Source organism: Poecilia mexicana, unplaced genomic scaffold (genome assembly GCF_051168715.1).
Source record: "Poecilia mexicana isolate PSO_F unplaced genomic scaffold, ASM5116871v1 scaffold_6, whole genome shotgun sequence".
NCBI lineage: Eukaryota > Metazoa > Chordata > Actinopteri > Cyprinodontiformes > Poeciliidae > Poecilia > Poecilia mexicana.
In genome coordinates, this window is record NW_028263375.1 from 31,736,893 (window position 1) to 31,759,457 (window position 22,565).

The window sequence follows — 22,565 nt, forward strand, 5'->3', positions numbered from 1 at the left end:
TTTTTGTTTTGTTTTTAAGAGAGTTTTCTTTGTAGAAGGGAGTAGAGGTTGATTGTTAGTTTTCCAAAATGACCCCAAAAATGTGCACCATCTCTCTTTAAGAATGCCTGGTGCCAGAGCAAACTGAAATCTCATTATGCAAGAATGAGTTTGTGCAAAAAATGTAAAGATGTTTTGCATACTTCATAAGCCACTAAAAAGATTCATTCTTATAACTAGGAACTTGTAAAACCTGCGTAGCCCCAATATACAGTAACTGAGTTTAGATGTTTGTTTTCCCAGTTAGCTGTAGCTGTTCTGGTGCTCTCATTAAATAAGAATTCCTGAAACTCCACCTGTGTTTGAACACTGACGGTGCAGGGTGAGGGTGTGGCAGCTGCTGCTGGCTGAAGTAAACACACTCAACCAGCTGAAGATGAAGGACCTCAGCAGAGCACTGACACTTTTATTAACTGTCTGAATTCATGAAGTAATGCAACAAAATCCCACAACTTGGAGCGACTGCCTCAGGTATTATGTTGGTTTTATTTTTTGAGTCATGATTCTTTTGGTGCTCACGTCATTCTGCTCCCTCTGTTCGTCTGACTTTTTTCTTATTTATGTCTTTCTTTTTGTACAGTGTAAGCGCAGACATGTTTGTAGTTCAAGAGACATTGAGGATAATGTTGCATTAAAGTAATTACAGTCCATTAAAACGGAGCAGTACCTAGAATATCTATTAGTTACTTTTCAAATCCAGAAAAACTAAAATTTCACCAGTTACACTTGTTTTCACATTTGACTAAAATCATTTAGTGTGACCTAATTGGTGTAGTTTACCATTATAATCGAAAGGTAACCCAAATATTGATTTTTCTTTATATTTAGAATAGAATACAGCATCATTTATTGTACCATAGTGAGAAAATTCAATTGGACAGATAGATGAGCAAAAGTATATTTTCTTATTTAAATTTAATTAAAATAAACATTTAAAATAAACTAAATGCGACTTTATTAGGGAGATCATAAACTGACTTTAAAATGTTTTATTCTGCTCAGTCATGGCCTTTTTTTTTTAGAATACCAAGACAACAGCAGTCTGTTAGTCCACCATGTCACAGGTTCAAAACATAACACCAGTTAAAAGTTTACACACGCTTCATTTCTGAGTAACAGGTACACCATCTTTATCACCTCAGAGCTGGGAAACACTGTTGACTTTCCATGCATGGTTTGTAGAGCTGTGGCTCCTGAACACGGAACCAACAGGAACATTTCAAATGATGGATGAGTGAAACCTCAGCACAAACCCGGCTCTTTGTCCAGAGCCCAGTGGGTTAAATGGATTTTCTAGTTTCATGACCGATCATGCCTGAAATAAAATAAATTAAATCAGTGTGGAATAAATAAAGAACAGAAATTATTTTAAACATTTCACAGACCAGTAAGAAGAATATGAAGCTGCATATTTATGTTGATTAGCTGACAGTGGAGGTATTTTGGCAACGAGTGTTTACAGACTATTTTTAAGCAAGCCACACTCTCAAAACAGGAAAACAGGAAATGCAGTTTAGTTTACTATTTGAGGTTTTTAAATTTTTAACTAGCTGCTCCTAGTGTTTAAAAATGGCTTGTTGGCACAGTTCCACTTCACAGCAACTGACCAACAGTAAAAAAAAAGATAAAGAAAAAAAACTATCAGAGAGAGACCTGACTGGTAACCCTACACAATTTTTGTTTCTTTTTACATAAAACAACAGAAATATTCAACATCTTGGCAAAACAAAGTCTGAAGAACCTCAGAGTGGATGCTTAGAGAAAACTTAGTGGGAGATCGAGTCACTGTGCTCAAAGTGTGAAAGTAAGACGTGTCAAACAGAGTTTGGTCATTTAACTTTTAGGTTTATCCGCATAATTGACCTTTTTAGAAGCCAGAGTTAAGAATTACACAAAGCAAACTTCTTTACTGGGATGTTTTGTGATGTATTCTCCTGATTACACTTAGACTAAAGAGCATGACTGGGAGTAAATGCAGGAAGGAGACACTTCCTCCCTTTGATTAAATGCTTAGACTCCTGCAGTTCAGCCGTTAAATGTCCCTTCCTTCCTTTTCACTCTGACACAAGTTTTCTTTTACTCAGAGTGAGAAACCTCAGAAGCAGTCGTTAGGAAAAATGAAGATGTGGACTTATCTATGAAACCCAGAAGTGAGTATTACATTGAAGTTACTCCCTAGTTCTGGTTTTATTTTATGAAATACTGTTTATTTCACATGGGAGTTTACTGGCTGTATGAATAGAAACTGAGAAAATAGCTGCTAAAAAGTTAGAATAGGTTGGGTTTGTCTAATTAAAAAAATTCTAGTAGTTATGTTAAGTATTTTTTGTTCTCCCTTGTGAGGAATCAGTTTAGGACTGTCAACAACTGGAGAGAGGAAAAAGAAATTGTTTTGTAAAACCTTAAACATAGACGCACCTGTTAACCGGGAGCAGAAGGTTTGAATGTTCCTCCGTTTTTTACACAAATAATGGATAACTAAGATTTTAAGTTGTATTAATATCATTTGTAACATGTTAACAAACATCATCATATTTCATTCTTTCAAAGAATCACTCTAAGTATTACTTTCATATACTACATAATTTACTATTTAAAAAAATAACTAGAATTTTAAAATATGGTGAGCATAAAAGGTTTATGTTATGTTTATGTTAACAAGTTAAAACAGGATCTACATAATAAAAGTGAAGACTAAATTATAAATAAAAATGGCTTTTATTTATTTATTATTTGTATTATTCTCTTTTTTGGAATAAACTAGTTAAGTATTAAGTATTGGAATTTTATCAATGAATTGATCAGACTACAGGTTAATGGTTTGCTTGTTGATTATTCAGGGTGGAGGCTGATGACTGGAATTCCAACCATGCATGTTAGCATGTATGGTGCTGGTTTTACCAAAGTTTTCACTTTTAAAGATGGCCATACGATTGCCACAATATTGACAATAAATAAATACTTAATAATTAATAAACAACCAGGAATCTTAGCATATTTGAATTTAGTGCAAACAATTGTAAAATCAGGTAAAAATGTATGATTTCTAGTATGTCTCAGACAGTGAAATCCTAGATTTAAAGAGACATGCTTTCTTTTCTACCACTTTTTAAATTCTTTTTTCTAACGGTGGTTGGACTGCCCTCATTTAAAGACACATATGAATGAAATGATAAATTATTAAGGAAAATAACTGCCATTATCTTTTCTTAATGTGTGAAGCAGAGTCTTATGTTTTTTTTATATCTCTTGCTGTTAGATGTCTTCAAAATGCCTGCAGTCCATCAGCCATCAAGATCTTCGATTCGGGGACATAGAGCATCAAAATCATGGGCTCAAACGAAAGCTGGATCGTCAAAGCTATTAGTCACCAATCAACCCATCCACATCGTTTCCACCATGTCTACTCACAATGCCTCAGTTCATCCAACTTCTGGTTCCTTTGAAGACCTGCTGGACCACATTCCCTGTAAGTCACCAACCACCAGCTGCTCCTTATTCTTGTTCTATTACTTTCTCCTTTCAGGTATGATCTATGCACCTGATGTTGTTTAACAACACCACAACAATAACCTAAGTTAGAATTGGATGATCTTTGCAAACAAAAGGTTCATTCTGTTTGCTGGTGCAGATTCTTAGATCAACCAGGACTTGACAACCTTAAGTCGGTAATTATAAGACAACTGGATTTCTTCTTGCTGTTGAAATGCACAGATTATGTGATTCTAAATTCAAAGTAGACAACAGAACTTGTTTCTTGTACACATTTTGAACACTCAACATAAAGGCTTCTGTCTGAACATTGAAGTAACAGGCTTACAAATTGTTGTAAGAACAATCACACTAACAGAACCTTTAAAGTCACTGACAGGGCATTAGGACACAAGAATCATTGGTCCTATCCTCAGTTCAGATTAGTGTCTGTGTCCCTAACAATGCCATGTCATTTGTTATGGTTGCATGTCCCACTGTGTGAATTGTAAAACTGTCTGTGAGGACGAGTCAGGGCTGCAGAATAGGTGTTGGAAAGATAAAATCTAAGTCCTCCTCTGCTTGGTGTTGGCTTCTCATTTTTAACATAGATAGCTTCTTACACTCGTCTTTCAAATCGGCAGTCTTCCCATGTCCAAAATATTAATGCCTTCAAACAAGTGTCTCTTGCCCTTGAAATGAACGTTCCTTACTGCGTTGGACTGCATATGCTGCTGGGCTTTTGTTTGTGCATTTCAAAACAGAAGAGCAAACTCATGGGTTCAAGAAGTTTTGTTTCATGTACATCTGAAGGACAAGGGACAAATTTAAAGACAGCAATAAGCACATTTAGGTAGATTTGTGCCGGAATCAAACTTAATGTCTCTATTAGTGCGGCTGTTCTGATTATGATTTATAAATCTGTTACTTCCAACCATGTTCAGAACCAGAGAAGCCTTTTCACCACAAAAAACCTCAACCTGACTATTTTTCCATTTTCCATTCTGCAGTGCCGCAATGGGCAATCTATGCAATCTTTGGACTGGGTGGCCTCATTATTCTGCTATGTTGCCTCTGCATCTGCATTAAATGTTGCTGCAAAAGGAAGAAGAGACAGAAAAAGGATCAGCAGATCCTTTTGAAGGGGTTAGATGGAAAAACAGCCACGGCTCTGGTAAGACAGGTTTCATGTAATACTAATCATTGACAGTCAATACAGTTCACACTTTAACATAATCATGTGAGATGAGTGACACATTAAATTTTAAGTTTAATAACTTATTAAACTGTGTTTAATAACTTAATAAGTTAGTTGCCTCATTTGTAATCTAGGACCTTTTAAGCAACCCAGCCTCTTATTTATAAGACTCATTGAAGTTGTTAAGTAATGGAAGTACTGATAAAATTGTATTTATGTTCATGATAAGTTTAAGTCAACTTCTCACAAGTCATTTTCTTAACAAGACTTAAACTTAATTTAGTGATCAGCGGATGTCAAAGAAAACATTCTGTCTTTAAGAATAAATGGCACAGTTTTTAGTTCTGTGATGTAATTTAGCCAACATGCTATAGAGAGAGCATAGCCAAATGTAAGCCTGACAGACTTGAGGGAAAAGTGAAAATCTGGAGAGGAAAGTTATCCGAGTGGAAGTAGCTGGCAGGAACCAAAAATGGGCGATTACAGTCACTGAGGAAACCAACTGAAGGAAGTGGCCAAGCAAACAGGAAGTGCAGAAATCAAATGAAAAACAAAACAAAAAAAGCAATACAAGTATCAACAGCTGAGCTAGCAAGAGAAGAGCTAGCTGGTTCAAAAACACAAAACCAGAAACACATGAAACACCTGTCATACACAACACTCAACCCGACCAAAAATAAACATAACAAACTGCAAAGATACTTAAAGCATCATATAAATTCTTTGATGTAAAAACATATAATATTGTGAGGGTGTGCTTTATTTAAATAAAAATATGTGTTGTATATTGAATCTTAATTCTTAATTGCTTAAATTTTTTCTCAAAACTCTATAATATATGAATTATAAATCTCCGGTCACTTTAGCCACCACTCATAAGTCTGTCCATCTAGCACCACCTAGTGGTGAAATGTAATTCTCTACTATCACAAAGCTCATCAGGACTAAATGTGATCACAATCAATCGATCAATCAATCAATCAATCAATCAATCAATCAATCAATCAATCAATCAATCAATCAATCAATCAATCAATCAATCGGGGTAACAAACTTATAAAAACCATAGGATTTCATATCTGTGAGTGTCTGAATGTTTTACTCAGTGAAGTCCTGTTCTCTGGCTGTTTACAACACTTTAAACGATTCTTTCCATATCTCTCCAAATTTGAATTCCTTCATGACTTTTCAGGCCAGGGTGACCTGCTATGTCACACACACACATTCTTTCAGGTCAGAATGACCTGGAACATTAAACTCACACATTTCCTGACTAAAATTGCACAAACAATATAATTATTCCCCTACATAAACCCTCCCTCTGCCCCCATTCCACTTTCTAGTGGAATTCTAACCAACTGAGTTGAGGATTATCTTCATTTCCACACCCTTGCTAGCAGATATTTTTTCTTTGCTCCTTTGACAGGTTCAGCCAGACATGGAGGATGTTGACTACGGTTCAGTCAAACAATATAGAGGAAAACTGCTTTACTCTTTGGAGTACAACGCCACTTTATCCGAGGTACTTCAGTTCGTAGATGTTTACAGTGAAGAGTCTGTTGAAAATATACATTCATGATTAGGCCTTGTCTAATCTGCTTCTAAAACTGTCTTTAGCAGCCAGTTTAACAAAACCGTCATTTTATTTTCTATTTCGTTGTTGTTCACAGCTTACAGTGGGGATCAAACAAGCTGACAGCCTGAAGGCGATGGACTTGGGCAGGAGTTCTGATCCATATGTCAAAGTCTACATTCTCCCTGACAAGGCCAAGATTTTTGAGACAAAAGTGTTCAAAAACACATTAAACCCCTTCTTCAATGAGCAGTTCACCTTCCAGGTAGAAGGTTCTTGTTAAATATTTGTTCAGTGTCATGGCAACAAGCGTTAAGTTACAACAGCAAAAACCTGTTTTTTAATATTTGATCCCAAGCAAAATCTCAGTTCCACTAGACTTGTCAGAAAGAAAGAGCAAAACTACTGTGAGAACCTTCTGACTTTTGAAGAAAGATAGAATTGTTTCTGTCTTTATCTCATTTATCGAACATTAATAAATTTGGCAAATTTAAATGAACAAAAACAGGAAAATCTTAATTTTAGTTTAAACAGGTGGGGAAAAAAAGGTTGTGCCTTTGTAAATATCTGGTTCCAACACATTTTCCTTGATTGGAAACAAGATGAAGATTTCTGCAGAGTGCAAGGGAGATTAATCTGAGGAAGTAATTAGGGTAATGGCAAGGAGACCTTCCAGAGTCAGAGCTCCTGAGTACATACATTTAACTCTGGATCTGAATAATTTGTGCCTGTATGTTATTGGCAATAAATGCCCATGGTGTATTTCAATAGCACAGTGTTTTAAAGTGTAGAAAAGTTGTAGATATTACATAAGCTGATGCGTACCTTAGTTGAAATTAGTCAAAAAGAAACAGAAGTATTTTTTCTTTTAATCCATTTCCTATCTCTGCAGCTATCTAAGTCCGCTCTTCAGAAGTCCACAGCCGTGATGAAGGTGTTTGACTTCAACCGCTTCACCAAACATGAGATCATCGGTGAACTCAGGGTGCAGCTCTGCAACATCGACCAGAATCACGTCATCGAGGAGTGGCAGGACCTGGCGAAGCCCGCCAAGTTTGAGGTTTCATTTTCTGACGCTTTTTTTCTCAAAAGAGGAAAGTAGGAAATTTAAAAAATACAGCTAAAGAAGAGCCCTATTTTTGTCAGCCATGTAAAACGAGTCATTATACATACATAGACTCATTACACACATAGTGAAGTATGATTAGCCTTTATTCAATGCATGTTAAATATGGTTTCAGCACTCAGTTTGTGTAAAAAAATAAATAAATAAGTGTAACTAAAACTAATGAACACACTTTCAGAGTTTGTTGTGACTTTTTTGTGTTGCAGGAAGAAAACTTAGGGGAGATCTGCTTCTCTCTGTGTTATGTTCCAATAAGCAGCAAGCTCACCGTGGTGATCCTGGAGGCCAAAGACCTAAAGAGCATGGACCTGGGAGGAAGCTCAGGTACAACTAAACATATTCACCCTTATTATATTATAATCTACGATAAATAAGCTCTGATATTGTTGACAACAGCCTTTTATAACACTTTTTGGAACATGTTAGACTTTAACAAATCAATATCAAACCTATCTTTCAGTCTCAGCAATCTCCCTGTGTTTTATGCATTCATGCTAAGAGTTAGTGATTAATTCGTAGCTCAGTGATTCTTGAGAATAGGGACAAAATGGGTTTTAATTTTCCCATATTTTTTTTTTATTTCTCAACCTTATGTATGCAAATATGACAAATAATGTTTAGAAAATATGAAGATGCTAAGGTACAGGCTCCCAGTTGCGAATTTTTTTTTAAAAATTACATTTTTAATCGACCTGACCCAGAACTTTGTCATCACCATCTGACAAAAATAAATCTAAAATGATTTTTAAAATACCCCATTAGTGATATTTTTACTCAATTTACAGACAAATGCTTCTCAAGAAATAAAATAAATATTATTTAAAACAAAAAACAAGAAAAAGTCCATCTGATGGAGTTGACAGTGCATGACGGAGTTGACACAGAACTGAAGGTGGTGACAAACTAGTGAGTAAAATGAAAAACTTGGTACATCTGAAGTAATGCAATTCATGTAAAATACATTAAAATGAATTAGTTGCACAATTAAGTGAGATTCGACAACAATTTCACTGAAAGAGTCAGAAAAACTCTGACGGAGTTGACGTCTGACGGAGTTGACGAAATGCCAAACTACCTCAATTTATATGATGTTATTCTGAAGGAGGCCATATTGTAGCTCATCAGGTCCATGAAATCTTTACAGTTTACCAAAATTAAGCTTTTATTTCGCAAAATTTCATCAAAGTTTTGTAAATTGTCAGTTATGGAGTTGACACATCATTGTTGTGACAAACAACTTAGGAATAAAACAGAAGAAAAAACTAAAGAATAACTTAAGCTAACCGGAGCTAACTAGCCCTCCTAGCAAAGGAAGAGAAAAGACAACGTCATGGGGTCCTCAGAAGTTCTGGTGCCCCCCAATAATGCCTGATTTTTTTTACATTCTTTTCATTTCTGACGGTGTTGACAAAAACTAAGGACAAATTTCAACGGAGTTGGAAAATATCTAAAAATTATTTTTAATTCAATTTATCGATACTTTTATAATTATTTATATGACTACTTATACTTAATTGTCATAATATATAATTTTAGTATTTCTTTAATTGTTTTAAACTATAAGAATGTGTTGAGTTCTGCTCCTGGACAAGGGCTTTTACAGGCATCATCCACCGACTACAATGTTTAAAATAAAAAAATATTCAGCAAAAAAAGAAAAATATACATTGTTGTGCTCACATGACCCAGGTTAGTTTAGTTAGATATTTGAAAAAAATATATTTTGTGTATATTTTATTCAAATTTCATGCTTTATCCATAGGACCTGTTTTGTCCCTATTCTCAAGAATCACTGAGCTAATTAATCACATTTTTGTGTAAGACTAGCTTGCTGACGTGTTTCTCTTCCAGCGCTGTGTATTGTTCAGGGACAGGAACAATTTGCCAGCCATGACATATAAAGAGATTTGCTGGTACCAGAAATTCTCTGATTTTCTTCCACTTGTTTGTTTCATGTAGATCCGTATGTGAAAGTACAGCTGACTTTGGACAAAAGGAAGTGGAAAAAAAGAATAACATCTATTAAGAAGAAAAGTCTGAACCCCTATTTCAATGAGTCCTTTACTTTTGATGTGTCACTGGATCAAATACAGGTGGGAATAATTAATTAGGTTCGGTAATTTCTAATATCATTGAAAGGTTCATTGAGTTAAATTCAGTTCACTAATACATGACATGGATTAATTACACACAGACTGATGTTTGCTAGTCTTTATTTTTGTTGATTATGATGACTTACTGCTTATAGTTAATTAAAACACATTTAAGCTTAGAATATTGAATCAGATCAATAAAATAACATTAGAAATGTTAGGTTAACAAGAAATGTCTAATGTCTGCTTAAAGGTTATGTTTATTCTGACAAACCAGCCTCACTGTAAGACATACCCTAATTCAGTGGTCCCCAAACTTTTTCTTCTGCGCCCCCCAGTGGTAGCTCCGCACAGCAGCAGCAGGTCTCCTTCACAGGTGTAAACCCAGCGCGAGCGTCGTAGCGCTCATGTTGCGTTTAAAAGCGGCTCGGAAAAACAGGTTACAATATGTTAACAACGGATTAAACAGTTTTAACTGCTGATAAAAGTGACAGAGGACACAAATATGGGAAATGTGGAAGACTCTACTGTATCAAATTGACATAGGAATAACAGAGAGTTGGCCATTCTAAGGTAAAAACCCAGCGCATACAGTGTTCATGTTTTTTTGTTTTTGTTTTTTCATCCAGACGGTTTCCCGCGCCCCCCCTGTCATTACACGGCGGCCCCCCTAGGGGGCGCGCCCCACAGTTCGGGAACCTCTGCCCTAATTAATGAATATGGCTGTATTGTAAAACAACCAAAAGCACTGAGTTTCTTTAGCCTAAAAAACCCCAGGTTAGAGTTGCTTTTGAAACAGCAGGAATGAAACATTAATCAACATTCAGACGTGTAACAATGCCACTTGACAATTGTTGACTGTGTGTTCCACAACTTTGTATTTTTTGTATGTGTATTTTTATGATGAAAAGCTCTTTGAACTGCCTGTTGCTGAAATGTGCTATGCAAATAAACTTGATTGATTGCTTGATATATATATCTATATATATAACTGCTGACACCAGTTACTCCTAGATCTTTGGACATAGAGTCATGTGGTCATAAGGTGCCTAGCCTTTTTGACAATAGCTATCCACACTATTTTTGATAAATCCCATCTTGAATCCATAATAGTTTGAAATATTGACTTTTTGAGATGCGCACAAAGCACAATCAGATATGTAAATTTTTCAATATTGCCAAAAGAGTCAATATCGAAAATAAAGGCTCCATTTATTTGCTGTTTCTCAGTGCTGGTCTTGTTTTTGTCTTCAGAGGGTGAACCTGGTGATCTCAGTTTGGGACCATGATGCCATGAGCAGGAACGACAGCATGGGAAAACTGTTCCTGGGCTGTGATTCCACAGGAAATCAGCTGAGGCACTGGGCCGACATGCTGTCCAACCCGCGGCGACCGGTCGCTCAGTGGCACAGCCTGCTGTCGGCTGAGCAGGTCAACGCCAGCTTGGGACTGAAAAGGAAAATCCCTGTTCCCAACAAAGTTAAAGAAAATAAACTATTAAAAAAACATTTTAAATAGACAGGAAAGTATTCTGAAAAAGATATTTTCTGGTGTATCAGTGATGTTGATCACACTGTAGGATATGCATGTAGGACTCACATTTGGGCAACACAATTTGATCACATTAAGGATACCTCAACAATTTTGTAATATATTCTATCCATGTAAAAATACCCCTGGTTACATTCTCGTGCAAAATCTGTGCAAACCAGAGTTTGGATTTTGGTTTACACAAAGAGAATCTCCTTAAATAGTTCATCAGGTCAAATGATGTGTCTGAGTTATGAAGCATGGATTTTTGGGAAGCTCATCCAAATTTACCGATTTCATTCAAATTTCAAGCATTCGTGTCTCCTGACCGCTTTCACATTTTATGAAGGTACGAACACAAACATAAATGTATTTCATTATGGTCTTATATAACAGCATGATTGTAAAGAGAAAGCAAAATATATTGTTTTCAATTATATATTTTCAGTTTTTATAAATAAATAAATGTAAAAAGTGTGTCATGTATACTTTGTTAAACCATCTCTCCTGTCTTTGGTATATGTCCACCATTAGTGTTTTGAAAAGAATATGAAGAAACGTCTGATGCAGATGTTATGCATAGTGCTGATGTCAAACTGATGGCTTTATCTCTCTTTCTCAAATTGTGACTGGATAAACAGATCGAACTCAGAGGAAACTTATTGTTGCTGGTTTATGACCAAAATATTCTGTTGCTTTTCAACAATACTTAGGGAACTTCAAGCTTGTCTTGTTTACTTGGAAATAAACCTCCAGACCAATACATTTAATGTTTCTCCCCTTTCCTTTTTCCAACTTATCCTTTTTGTTTGGTATAGTCTGCATTTGTGAAATACAATTTAAATGTGTATTTTTCATAACGCTGAGAAATACCTCCTGTAACACTTGATATTGCTGGTTGCTGCCATATTAAACCAGGGTAAAATTTTCTTAATGGTGAACAGATATATCACCATTAATAAACAACTCCGAGTTTATTTATGTTCACAATCTGTTGGCTGTCCTTTATAAAATTGTAGCTAAAATTTGGAATATTTTTGATAAGTAAATATTGTCACCTTCCTAAAATAATGGCCTAAGTCATTGTTTTTGCCTAAATTTCTTTTTTTTTAACTTAATTCTTTGACAATGAAAAGGTGGTGATTTTATTATTATTATTATTATTATTATTATTATTATTATTATTATTATTATTACTTAATTAACAAATTTTATTTTATTATTTACTATTACTTAGGCCAAAATTTCAGTAAGGTGACAATATGAAACAATATTTTTTATTGCAGAGTTGGTTTTTATCTTGCATAAAACTAACTTTTAAAAAAATCCAAATACAAGCAACTAATAAAATAAGTGCTTCCAGGTCGTTTTTTAGGTCTTCTATATTTGCGTTGTTTTCTACGTTTTTTTGATCCTCGCGCCCAAACAGGATTTACTCAACATCCTCAAGGACGCGTGAAAAGTCAAATGTTTTTTGGTCCTGTTGACTTTCCATATCCACCAACCAGCAGCAGTTAGCTGGTGCGCATCCTGCCCTCGTTCGGCAGCTGGACCGATATAACCGCTTTATCCCTCATGTCAGCCCGGGCTACTGGTGAGCATGTCTTCGCTCATTTTAACCCGAATTCCTCAACCGCACTAGCAGACTGACACAACTCCCAGAGAGTTAGCTGTGTGTTTGGCTAGCAGCGAACCGAGCTGCTAATGGCTGAAGCGATGTTTGTGAGATGCAGCTGAAGTGCTGATCGGCCTGGCAAAGATGACGTTCCGACCGAGCCTCGGTGATGTTCCTCTGGCTGCGGTTGGCGGAAGATGGACACCGAGGACGGGTGGACACCAGAACTGACTGCTGACGAACTTCGAAATCCGAAGGTGCTTTGCAGACACGATGGGAGAATCGGTAAGAGGACTGTTCTGTGGTTTCTGAGTCGGTTCCCAGCAGCAAGGTGACCTGTCACACCGACAGATGTTGGAGCTCATAGCCTGATCCAGAGCTGCAATTCATCACGATTTCCTCGGCCTGAATGAATACACACAAGTTTCTGAACGAGTCCCAGCCCATGTTTTAATATCTCCTAATATTGCCAAGCAAATGAAAACGGAATTTATTATCTTAAAATCAACTAATGGTCAGTTTTTACTGTGATGCTGTTCACACCTGGAGTTATTGTCCTCCTTGGACTTGTGATAAACCTGATAGTCATTTTACATTTGGTCAGTGAAGAGAGGCGGACTGTAGCTCAGCTGATGTTTCTGTAAAATCCATATTTTATTCTGCTTCTCCTGATGTTTCATTGCGACATGATGCATTTTGTTTTGATGTTTTATTAACAGCCTGTCTGGAGGGGAAAAAAAGTATGCTGACATCTTAACCTTAACATTTGGAGCCACAATACTCAATAACTGACAGATCTGTTATTATTGTGAGAGAAAAAAATATCATAAAAAACCCCAAAACAGATAAAAGCGAAAATCCTTCCTGAACCAAATATTCCATGCTAATGTGCTACATTCTCAAATTGCTAAAAAATGTTTTCTCCATTGATACCTATTATTATCAGATCAGTCTAAAGTTTTTCATTTTATGCTTTCAAAACTCCAGTATATGTCACTGACCATAGCTGGTACGACTGCATCTACGGTATTCTGATTCATAGCTTGCAACAAGCAGCTGTGAAAAACAGTTTGTAAAGTCAGTTGACATATTTAACTCGTTTAATATTCTACACTGCTAAATTCTTTAATATGTGGATCAGTCACTTCTGCGTTGCTCTTATGATTTTTGGGGATGCACCGATTGCATTTTTCTTCCCGATCACCAATAACTGATCTTTCAAAAGCCTGACTTGCCGATTCCAATTTTGGCCAATGCCAATTTATTTTGTTTGAAAAGTTTCTAAATATAGCAACTAAGTTACAACAATGGAGTAACTATTGTTAGGAAATGAACTGCTTGTCATTGGTTTAATATTAGTTTCTTTGGTTTCTAAGCTTTCTGACTGGCACAGCATTTTCATTTTAATGATTATTCATTATGGTTGGCTTGTCCTCACTGGTTGACATGTATGTTTTGTGTATTGCAGGTTCTTGTCCTGATCTAGCCATGAATAGGAGTGAGCACACTAACGCCAGGCATGTCCCTGTGGCCCTCACTCCTCAGCTCCCCCTTAGAGCCCATCGGCCCCTGTGCGCGTCGGTCTCCTCCGACAGCAGCGGCCGCTTCAAGGCTCTGGAGACTGAGGAGTGGAAGAACAACCTCAAAGCTCAGGTACAGACAATAAACAAAGCTGGTTTGGTTTTCCTTGGAAAACCGTAAACCTGGACAAAACAAACCAAAAAACTATAAACAGTAAAAAATTCTCATTAGGATTTTACTAATATGCCAGTCTACTTTTTTTTTCTTTTTTTTACAGGAATATCTAAACTAAATAGATTTTTGTGAAAAGTTCAATATTTTTTGTCATTCAATTTAGAAAGTAAAACTCCATATAGAAAAAAAACTCCACACACAGAGTGAAATATTTCAGTCCTTTATTTCTTGCACTTAGTTGTTCATGGCTTACAGATTACAGAGGAGGAGCTTTGTGCAAATGGGAGGAGCTTTGTATGAGTGAATGTTTAGGAACTCCTAATGATTGCCACAGGAGATTCAAGAATTTCCCGAACATGCCTGAAAGAATTAAAACAAAACTCCAGGTACGTTTTTGATGAAGGAATAACATTCTAACATAATGCAAAGCTCAAAAATGGCCACACAGGACCACTGGCAGCAGAATGAAGGATTTTGACTGGAGGTTCATGTTCATGTGTGTGTGTTCTTCCAGATGGAACTGGCCCACAGTGCAGGAGCGGCCAGCAGCACAGGTTCCCTAGAACGAGCCTCCATGTTCTGCGCGTCGGCCTCGGCCTCTCTGTCCAGCCCCGGCCCCTGCCTGCCCAGCCCCCCCGTGGAGACCCTCAGCAAGAGCAAATCCTCCAGCCGGTTCTCTCTCTTCTCCCCTCCGTGGAACAGCAGCTCTGAGTCCGACTCCAACCCACCATCCCGCTCGGGCTCCAAGAAGCTGCGCAACTACAGCCGGAGAGCGGCCACGGGGCCGGCCGGGGCCCGGGCCCCCGACGTGCTGGAGCCCAAACGGAGCGGCCCCGAACACTTCCAGTACTCTGAGCCGGTCATTTCCCGAGTAACAGACTACATCTATGTGGGCAACTTGAATGCGGCATACAATGGCCGCACGCTGTGCCGCAACAACATCGACAGCATCATTGACATGAGCAGCGCGCCCGGAGAGCCGGCCCCCTCCCTCAGCCTCATCCCCTGCACCTGCTCCCGCGGGTCCCGGCACAGCTGGTCCCGCCTCAAAGTGGACATGGGGGACATGCCGGACACGCTTGACGAGCGGCCGGCTCTGAAGCACTGCTGCTTTGAGGACATCAACGAGTGCATAAACGCATCCACAGAGAAGAGGAAGCGCGTGCTGGTCCACTGCCGGGACGGGTTCTCTCTGGCGCCCATGTGCATCATCCAGTACCTGATGGTGAAGCAGAACATGAGGCTAATTGCTGCTTATGAGCTGCTGAGAGCCAAGTACCCAGTCAACATCAAGGAGTGTCACCAGAACGTTCTAGTGAGTCTGGAGCGAGCCCTGTGGCCTGGCGGGGAAGTGGACCCCAAGTGCTTCAAACAGGCGCTGTCCCGCAAGCTGGCCTGGACATGATGTCTCCCCACCCCCAACAGACACACACATGCACATACCCTGATCACTCCCCCTTGTCTGCCTGGCTGCTCCTTCTGTTGCTTTCTTCTTTGGGTTGGTACATTTTCCACTGAAACCACCACGGGCAGCTGTACTTGTCCTTCTAGATATTACTGCACCTTTTTTTAATTTATTTGGTGAAGAGAAATAATTTCCATGTGTTTCTTTATCAAATATTGAAATGGATCTGGGAACAACGACTTTGAATGCAAATGCTTAACAGTTTGCTCTACACCTAATGTTTCGCTCTTTCGTTCACATCTGGCTTACATTCAAAGTCTATGTGCAGGTGCATCAGACTTGTCAAAATCGCTCTAGCTGTTGTTTTCCATTGCCGACCTATTTTGTCTGGCGCATCAGAAGGGCTTGATGCGTCAAACGGTTCAAATCGCGCCACGCTAGATGCTTGAAATGTGTCGCAACGGGCCATCGACGTGCCTCCACATAGACTTTGAATGTAAACCACACACATGAACGCACCATTACAGCCAATATAAAATAAATAATAAAGAAAGTGAAAGTGACAAAAACAATATGTTGACTACCTTAGTCAAACATTTAAAAATTAATTGCAACAGTCGTTCTTTCAGATGGTTCAGAAAGTGCGGTTGGGAATTATAAATTCAAGGTTTCTCCCAGAAAACTTGCACTACTGTTTTTTCTAGTTAAAAATGTTTAGAGTTGACAGGAAATTTGAAAATATCACAAGGTCATATTGTGCTATTGGAAACCATTACTAACAATACCGAAACAGTTACTATAAAATCTTAAACAGGCAAACATGAAAAAAAAACTATAATAAATAAATAAACAATAAATATACAATGCTTGGCCTGGTGGGGGCTGGGGGGCAGTAAAGCCAGACTGATAACACATTGAGGAAAACCCTGAAATATAACGTAAAACAAGCAACGGCATGACGTCACTCAGGGGCAAAGCATAGAACTACACTGAATAGATCTGCCCTCATTGTTCAGGCACATTGTGACAGATAACTAATCTAGAGTCTTTTTTTAAACATCAGAACCGATACAGATCTTGACGGACTTTTTCATCTCTAATTGTGACTTTGTTCTCCACCCTTTCTGTTCAGGACTAGCATCCACAGCTGCTTGGTTCCACAGTGTTTTATCTGTAGCTGTACAGTGAATTTATGTTCCTGTTTCTTTTCTGCTTCATGCTAATGTTCTGTTTTTCTATATCAGGGTAAAATCTTTTAGTGAGCTAACTCAGGAGACTGTTGATGTCAAAGCAATGTGGCATTTATGTTGTTCTTTTGCGACATAGAATATAGGGAGTATTCTGTGGTGTAAACCAAGGCCAGGTTTGGACACTGATCTTGGCTGAATTGTGCTGATAATCTTAAGTAGACTTATACGTTCACAGAACAAAACTAAGGTTATGCAGATGTGGAATTCATTTCAGACATTAGAAAGAGATATTTTGGACGTAATCAGCATGCCAGTGATTGACCCGTTAGTTATTTACTGTCTGTTTCTGACTATGTGGATTAGTGGTTCCCAACCGTTTTTGCGTCAGTTTTGTTAAAAACCTTTAACTTGAAGCAGTGGCTAGACATGATAACTTTAGTTAGAAACTTAAATCTGGGATCACTATGAATGATGCTCAGCAGAAAGAAATTTGACAGTCCTTTCTTTCTTTCAGTCCTTTATTTCTTTTTGGACACTTGGTAACATGAGTTATATCTTTTGCACTCTAATCACAGGCGAATGTATTTTTATTTTCATTTGAATTACTCTCCATAATAAAAATTCAATTAAAGTTTTAGCTCTATGAAATACATATTTAAAAAAATCCAATAAAATTTTTTTAAAAGCATGAAGCAGGAGACAATCTATGTGCCGGTGAAGGAGTCAGCTAATATTACAAATCATTTGAATAATGCTGCATGTTATCATAATGTTAATATCATAATAATCCACTTTTCAACACGTCGGTCTTTGTTTTCACACGAGGATACTAAATATTTACGCAATTTTATCCCTTTTACTGAGTTGCTAAAAAGTGTCAAGAAAGACTCGCCATTGGTTCCTCTTGGTCAATTTGAATAAATTGTTTTTTATTAAAGCCAAAACAAGAGGGCAGTTTAGAGAATAGAAAAGCCTTCCGGCTTTTTCTTTGTAGCTCTTCAGGCTTTCTATTTTGTTGACTTCCTGGTTGCGTGTTTGGGGTAATTCAAGGAATACTGACTGACTGATGCAATACTATTATTGTTTATAGCAGCAAATCTTAAACTCTTGTGACATTTGTGTTTGTGAAAATCTAATTGAAACTATTTAAACCTTGCATACACGTGCGACCGTACACGACCTCCTACTGGCCGCCAGGTTGGGAACCACTGACTGTAACAACACTTCCTACAGAGTTCACCTGTCTAGTTTTAAGAGAAGAAGTAAAATCTACAAATGACATGGAGCTTTTTATAGCACAGCATCAGCCTGTAAAGATTTCAACTGGGAACGGCACTGAAGTAAAACAGCCAATGACCTGTTTTCACAACTTTATCAGTATGGGAGAATAACGGTGCGTAGAGATAATTGGTCATTCCACATTTAGAGATTTTGCACTTTGCAGGAGTAATTTTAAGATGTCATAACATCAGTTAATACCACAACACCCAAAACAAAACTAAAAATGGTGCTTACAGCATTCCTGATAGCCATATAATTGTGTTAGATGCTGATTTGCCCAGAGACAGATTGCGTTCAGACTGCCTAACTGATTTAGACATCCGTTTTCAAGGCCACCTGAAAGTGTTTCCAAGGAAACCGTTCCCTCTGCTTCTTAAATCCTGTCCACACAGGATCGGATCATTCAAAACACGTCAGCGCCAGGTGGGAACAGGAAAATAAGTTTGAGGTGGTTCAGTGAAACAACAAATTTTACTCTAAATTGCAGTCAACGATTTCAGAGAAGAGCTGTGGATTCAATACGTTTGAAAGAGACGCAGCTTTTTTCTAGGCTGTGTGATGCTGTGAGAGCTCATGCCACTCCTCCACAAATGCCACCCTGGGCTGTTGCCCATATCGGAAACCGCCACTGCCCACACCAACTTTTGTTTCCATGTTATGCATGGAATGAAATGTTACAGTAGCCGCATTGCCATTGACCATGTAATAGAGCAATTTGAATTTTCAATAATAAATTAGCTTAATGGAATCACGGCAATTTTGAAAAAACTCAATTTTAACTAAAAAGTTTTGGCGCTAGAATGCGGTGTTTTTTTGTTGTTGTTGGCCGTATCGAAATTGGTTTATTTCACAAAACTGCAATGGAAGCATGTTCTTTACATTACGAGTCATGAGCAACTACCACTTGTGCAAACCACGAAGAAGACGAAAGAAAGTAGTTGGAGGAAGATGGCACAGTATTGTTTCTAATGACGTGAAGAAACTTATTCATTTGTGATTCTAATTGTGTTTCTTATGTAATGGAAACACCATAATTACAAAATTGTGATTTTCTGACATTAGCGGAGCATTGAGAAAGTTTTGCACACATTTGTAATGGAAACGCAGCTAGTTTGAATCTCGCATCATCTCACAAGCTGAAATCTCATTCCAAACTGCTTCAGGTTCTGTGTGTGAAAAGTCGGAGAGAATTTATGACCCAGTCAGTCACATTTCACCAACTTTATGACCACTGTGTGCCCAGATGAGTGATGATCCTATTTGGAAGTCAGCTGTTCTTCCTGAAATCTCTGGGTTTGGATCTCATTGGACTTTGAGTTGCTTCTACACCTAGCTTTAAATATTCCACATGTTGCATCTCATTGAACATGTTTTATTTGTTGGGCCTGTCTTTGTCTCCTGATGGAAGATGTGTGGTCTGACCCATCCTCTGTGTGTCACGGTACCAGTTCATGTGCAGCCACTTCCTTTCTCCATGTTTCACGGCGTTGTTTAGGTTTTGCTCTGTCTCTGTTGTTAGTTATTTTCTGTTTATTTTTTACTTTTTAGTTGCATTTAAGCCTATACCAATATTCCAAACTGCCATATTAATGTGCACTAACCAGATTAAGGCAATGAATCAGCAATCTAGACTTGCTACTGTTGGGTCACTTCCTATAATGGTAAAAATAAGTTCTGCCCATTTAAATGCTGTAGTTTTTTTTTAAAATGTTTTTTCTGTATTTATTTTTATTGGGATATACTTTTCCACAAATGTTTCTATTTTGAGTTTATCTTTAACAAAGGGTGAGATGATGATGATGATATAAACTTTGTTTTATGGTTTTGACCTTTTAGGATTAAAATAAGATGATTTTAGAACCCGTTCACCACAGTGCCACTGCAACACTGTACTTTAAACCTTAGAACTTGAAAACAGATGCACTAACTAAATCAGATACAGACTGGTTCTTATTTCTGTCTGCATTATAGGTTTGAAAATGGTCTTCTTTAATTAAATTTTGGCACCAGTAGATCTACTAACCTTGACAGTCAGAACATAAATCAAAATCTGCATTTCCACTGCTGTGAAAGTCTAGTCTAGTCTTTGTAAAATTAAATTTACTCCCCAATATATGAAGTAATGGTGTTTAAAAAGAGACCAATCAAAAGGAATATCAAACACAAAATATCAGCAAACGAATTCAAAGTCTACGCTAACCTTCTTTCACAGGTTAGCGTCCTCTACAGGCCTTATGCCAAACTGCAAACTGGGCTCAACATTTGCAGACAATGTACTGAATGATGTTTTCAAAGTTTAAAATTCAGGATCGATGCTTTGAACTAGGAGTGGACCATATGGACTTAGAAAATCATTGCAATATTTTGTGGTACTCTTGTGATAACGACAAAAATGAATTAGAAAAATATTAATTGCCTCTTTTTTATGGCTGTGAATGCATGGAACAGCTTTCAAAGCGGCACAAACAACATGGTTCTTGGAAAACATTCCCCTTTGAAATGGGCTTCTTCTTAAGATTAAACTGCATGTAGTAACTGCATCAAATCAATTTTCTGATATTTATTAGAAATATCAGCTTGTGCCCCCATGGAACAAACTGTGGAGAAAATAGTAAAAATAACTTTTGTGATAATACTGTCAGTTTTTTCACATCATTAATTGATGTGAAAGAAAATGCTTGATCAAAATTATACGAAAGTTTTTACGATAAACTATGAGGGGCCGTTTAGGACAAAATTTACGTTTTGTCTCTCACACACTACCAAAAAGTCTCGCATACTCCAAAAAAGTAGCCTCGCATACTAAAAAAAAATTACGTTTCGTCTCTCACACACTACCAGAAACTCTCGCACACTCCAAAAATTACGTTTTGTCTCTCACACACTACCAGAAACTCTCGCACACTCCAAAAAAGTTGCCTCGCATACTCCAAAAAATTACGTTTCGTCTCTCACACACTACCAGAAACTCTCGCACACTCCAAAAAAGTAGCCTCGCATACTCAAAAAAATTACGTTTTGTCTCTCACACACTACCAGAAACTCTCGCACACTCCAAAAAAGTTGCCTCGCATACTCCAAAAAATTACGTTTCGTCTCTCACACACTACCAGAAACTCTCGCACACTCCAAAAATTACGTTTTGTCTCTCACACACTACCAGAAACTCTCGCACACTCCAAAAAAGTAGCCTCGCATACTCAAAAAAATTACGTTTTGTCTCTCACACACTACCAGAAACTCTCGCACACTCCAAAAAAGTTGCCTCGCATACTCCAAAAAATTACGTTTCGTCTCTCACACACTACCAGAAACTCTCGCACACTCCAAAAAAGTTGCCTCGCACACTCCAAAAATTACGTTTCGTCTCTCACACACTACCAGAAACTCTCGCACACTCCAAAAAAGTTGCCTCGCATACTCCAAAAAATTACGTTTCGTCTCTCACACACTACCAGAAACTCTCGCACACTCCAAAAAATAGCCACGCACACTAAAAAAAATACTAAAATGTCACACACACACAAACGTTAACTTTCTCGCACACATACACTAACAGCTCGCACATTCACAAACGTTAACTGTCTCGCACACATACACTAACAGCTCGCACATTCACAAACGTTAACTTTCTCGCACACATACACTAACAGCTCGCACATTCACAAACGTTAACTGTCTCGCACACATACACTAACAGCTCGCACATTCACAAACGTTAACTGTCTCGCACACATACACTGCTACCAGCTCGCACATTCACAAACGTTAACTGTCTCGCTCACATACACTGCTACCAGCTCGCACACACACACACACAGACGTTTATCTCTCACATACACAAGACTAAAGTTGAACACACAGTACTAAGATTCGTTTTTTGAATGTGTGAGAGCGAAACTCTTTTTGAATGTGTGAGAGCGAGACTTTTTTTGAATGTGTGAGAGCGAGACTTTTTTTGAATGTGTGAGTTGTCACGGAAGAGGCGGGGCATAATTTTTGGATCAAACTGCGCATGCGTAGATCCTAAACCTTAAGTTTCGATTGTTGACTCACTGTATGTTCTATTACTTAGTATATTTGTGCTATATATATTTTAAATATATATAGAACGTTTAATTTTCTTGTAGATTAAATGTGCTATAGAAATAAATGAATTTGATTGATTGATTAAAAATAGCAAAATTGCTGTAGTACAATCTGTCCACTGGGTGCCAGCATTACAGGAATTATTAAGAGGTCTTGTGAGAAATTCTGTTCCCCCGTGAAAATCTGTTCCCCCTGTGCCGGGAGCGCGCATTGCAGCCAGAGACGTGGATCCGGTGAATCTGACCATTTTCACGGCGCTT

The 22,565-nt window shown here is 37.8% G+C and overlaps 2 protein-coding genes across 2 annotated transcripts; both read left to right on the forward strand.

Annotated features, from left to right (window-relative positions):
• The first annotated feature begins 379 nt into the window (after positions 1-379).
• syt8 (synaptotagmin VIII) lies at positions 380-11,507 on the forward strand. The gene is made up of 10 exons (XM_015000030.2): positions 380-510; positions 2,124-2,189; positions 3,299-3,508; positions 4,521-4,684; positions 6,135-6,230; positions 6,379-6,546; positions 7,174-7,341; positions 7,614-7,731; positions 9,367-9,500; positions 10,755-11,507. The coding sequence occupies exons 2-10, from the start codon at positions 2,177-2,179 to the stop codon at positions 11,016-11,018; spliced, it is 1,335 nt and encodes a 444-aa protein (XP_014855516.1). The 5' UTR covers positions 380-510; positions 2,124-2,176; the 3' UTR covers positions 11,019-11,507.
• A 140-nt stretch (positions 11,508-11,647) lies between these two features.
• Positions 11,648-20,761, forward strand: LOC106925583 (uncharacterized). Its single transcript, XM_015000029.2, has 3 exons — positions 11,648-12,930; positions 14,114-14,298; positions 14,855-20,761. Exons 1-3 carry the CDS (start codon positions 12,843-12,845, stop codon positions 15,743-15,745), a joined length of 1,164 nt encoding a protein of 387 aa, XP_014855515.1. The 5' UTR covers positions 11,648-12,842; the 3' UTR covers positions 15,746-20,761.
• The last annotated feature ends 1,804 nt before the right edge of the window (positions 20,762-22,565 follow it).

Excerpts from the sequence above, each read along its gene's own strand:
- LOC106925583 (XM_015000029.2), top strand. The coding sequence starts at position 12,843 with ATGGACACCGAGGACGGGTGGACACCAGAACTGACTGCTGACGAACTT. Across the intron at positions 12,931-14,113 it reads CAGACACGATGGGAGAATCG|GTTCTTGTCCTGATCTAGCC; the intron begins GTAAGAGGACTG and ends TGTGTATTGCAG. Across the intron at positions 14,299-14,854 it reads AGAACAACCTCAAAGCTCAG|ATGGAACTGGCCCACAGTGC; the intron begins GTACAGACAATA and ends GTGTTCTTCCAG.
- syt8 (XM_015000030.2), top strand. Across the intron at positions 6,231-6,378 it reads ACAACGCCACTTTATCCGAG|CTTACAGTGGGGATCAAACA; the intron begins GTACTTCAGTTC and ends TGTTGTTCACAG. Across the intron at positions 7,732-9,366 it reads GGACCTGGGAGGAAGCTCAG|ATCCGTATGTGAAAGTACAG; the intron begins GTACAACTAAAC and ends TGTTTCATGTAG.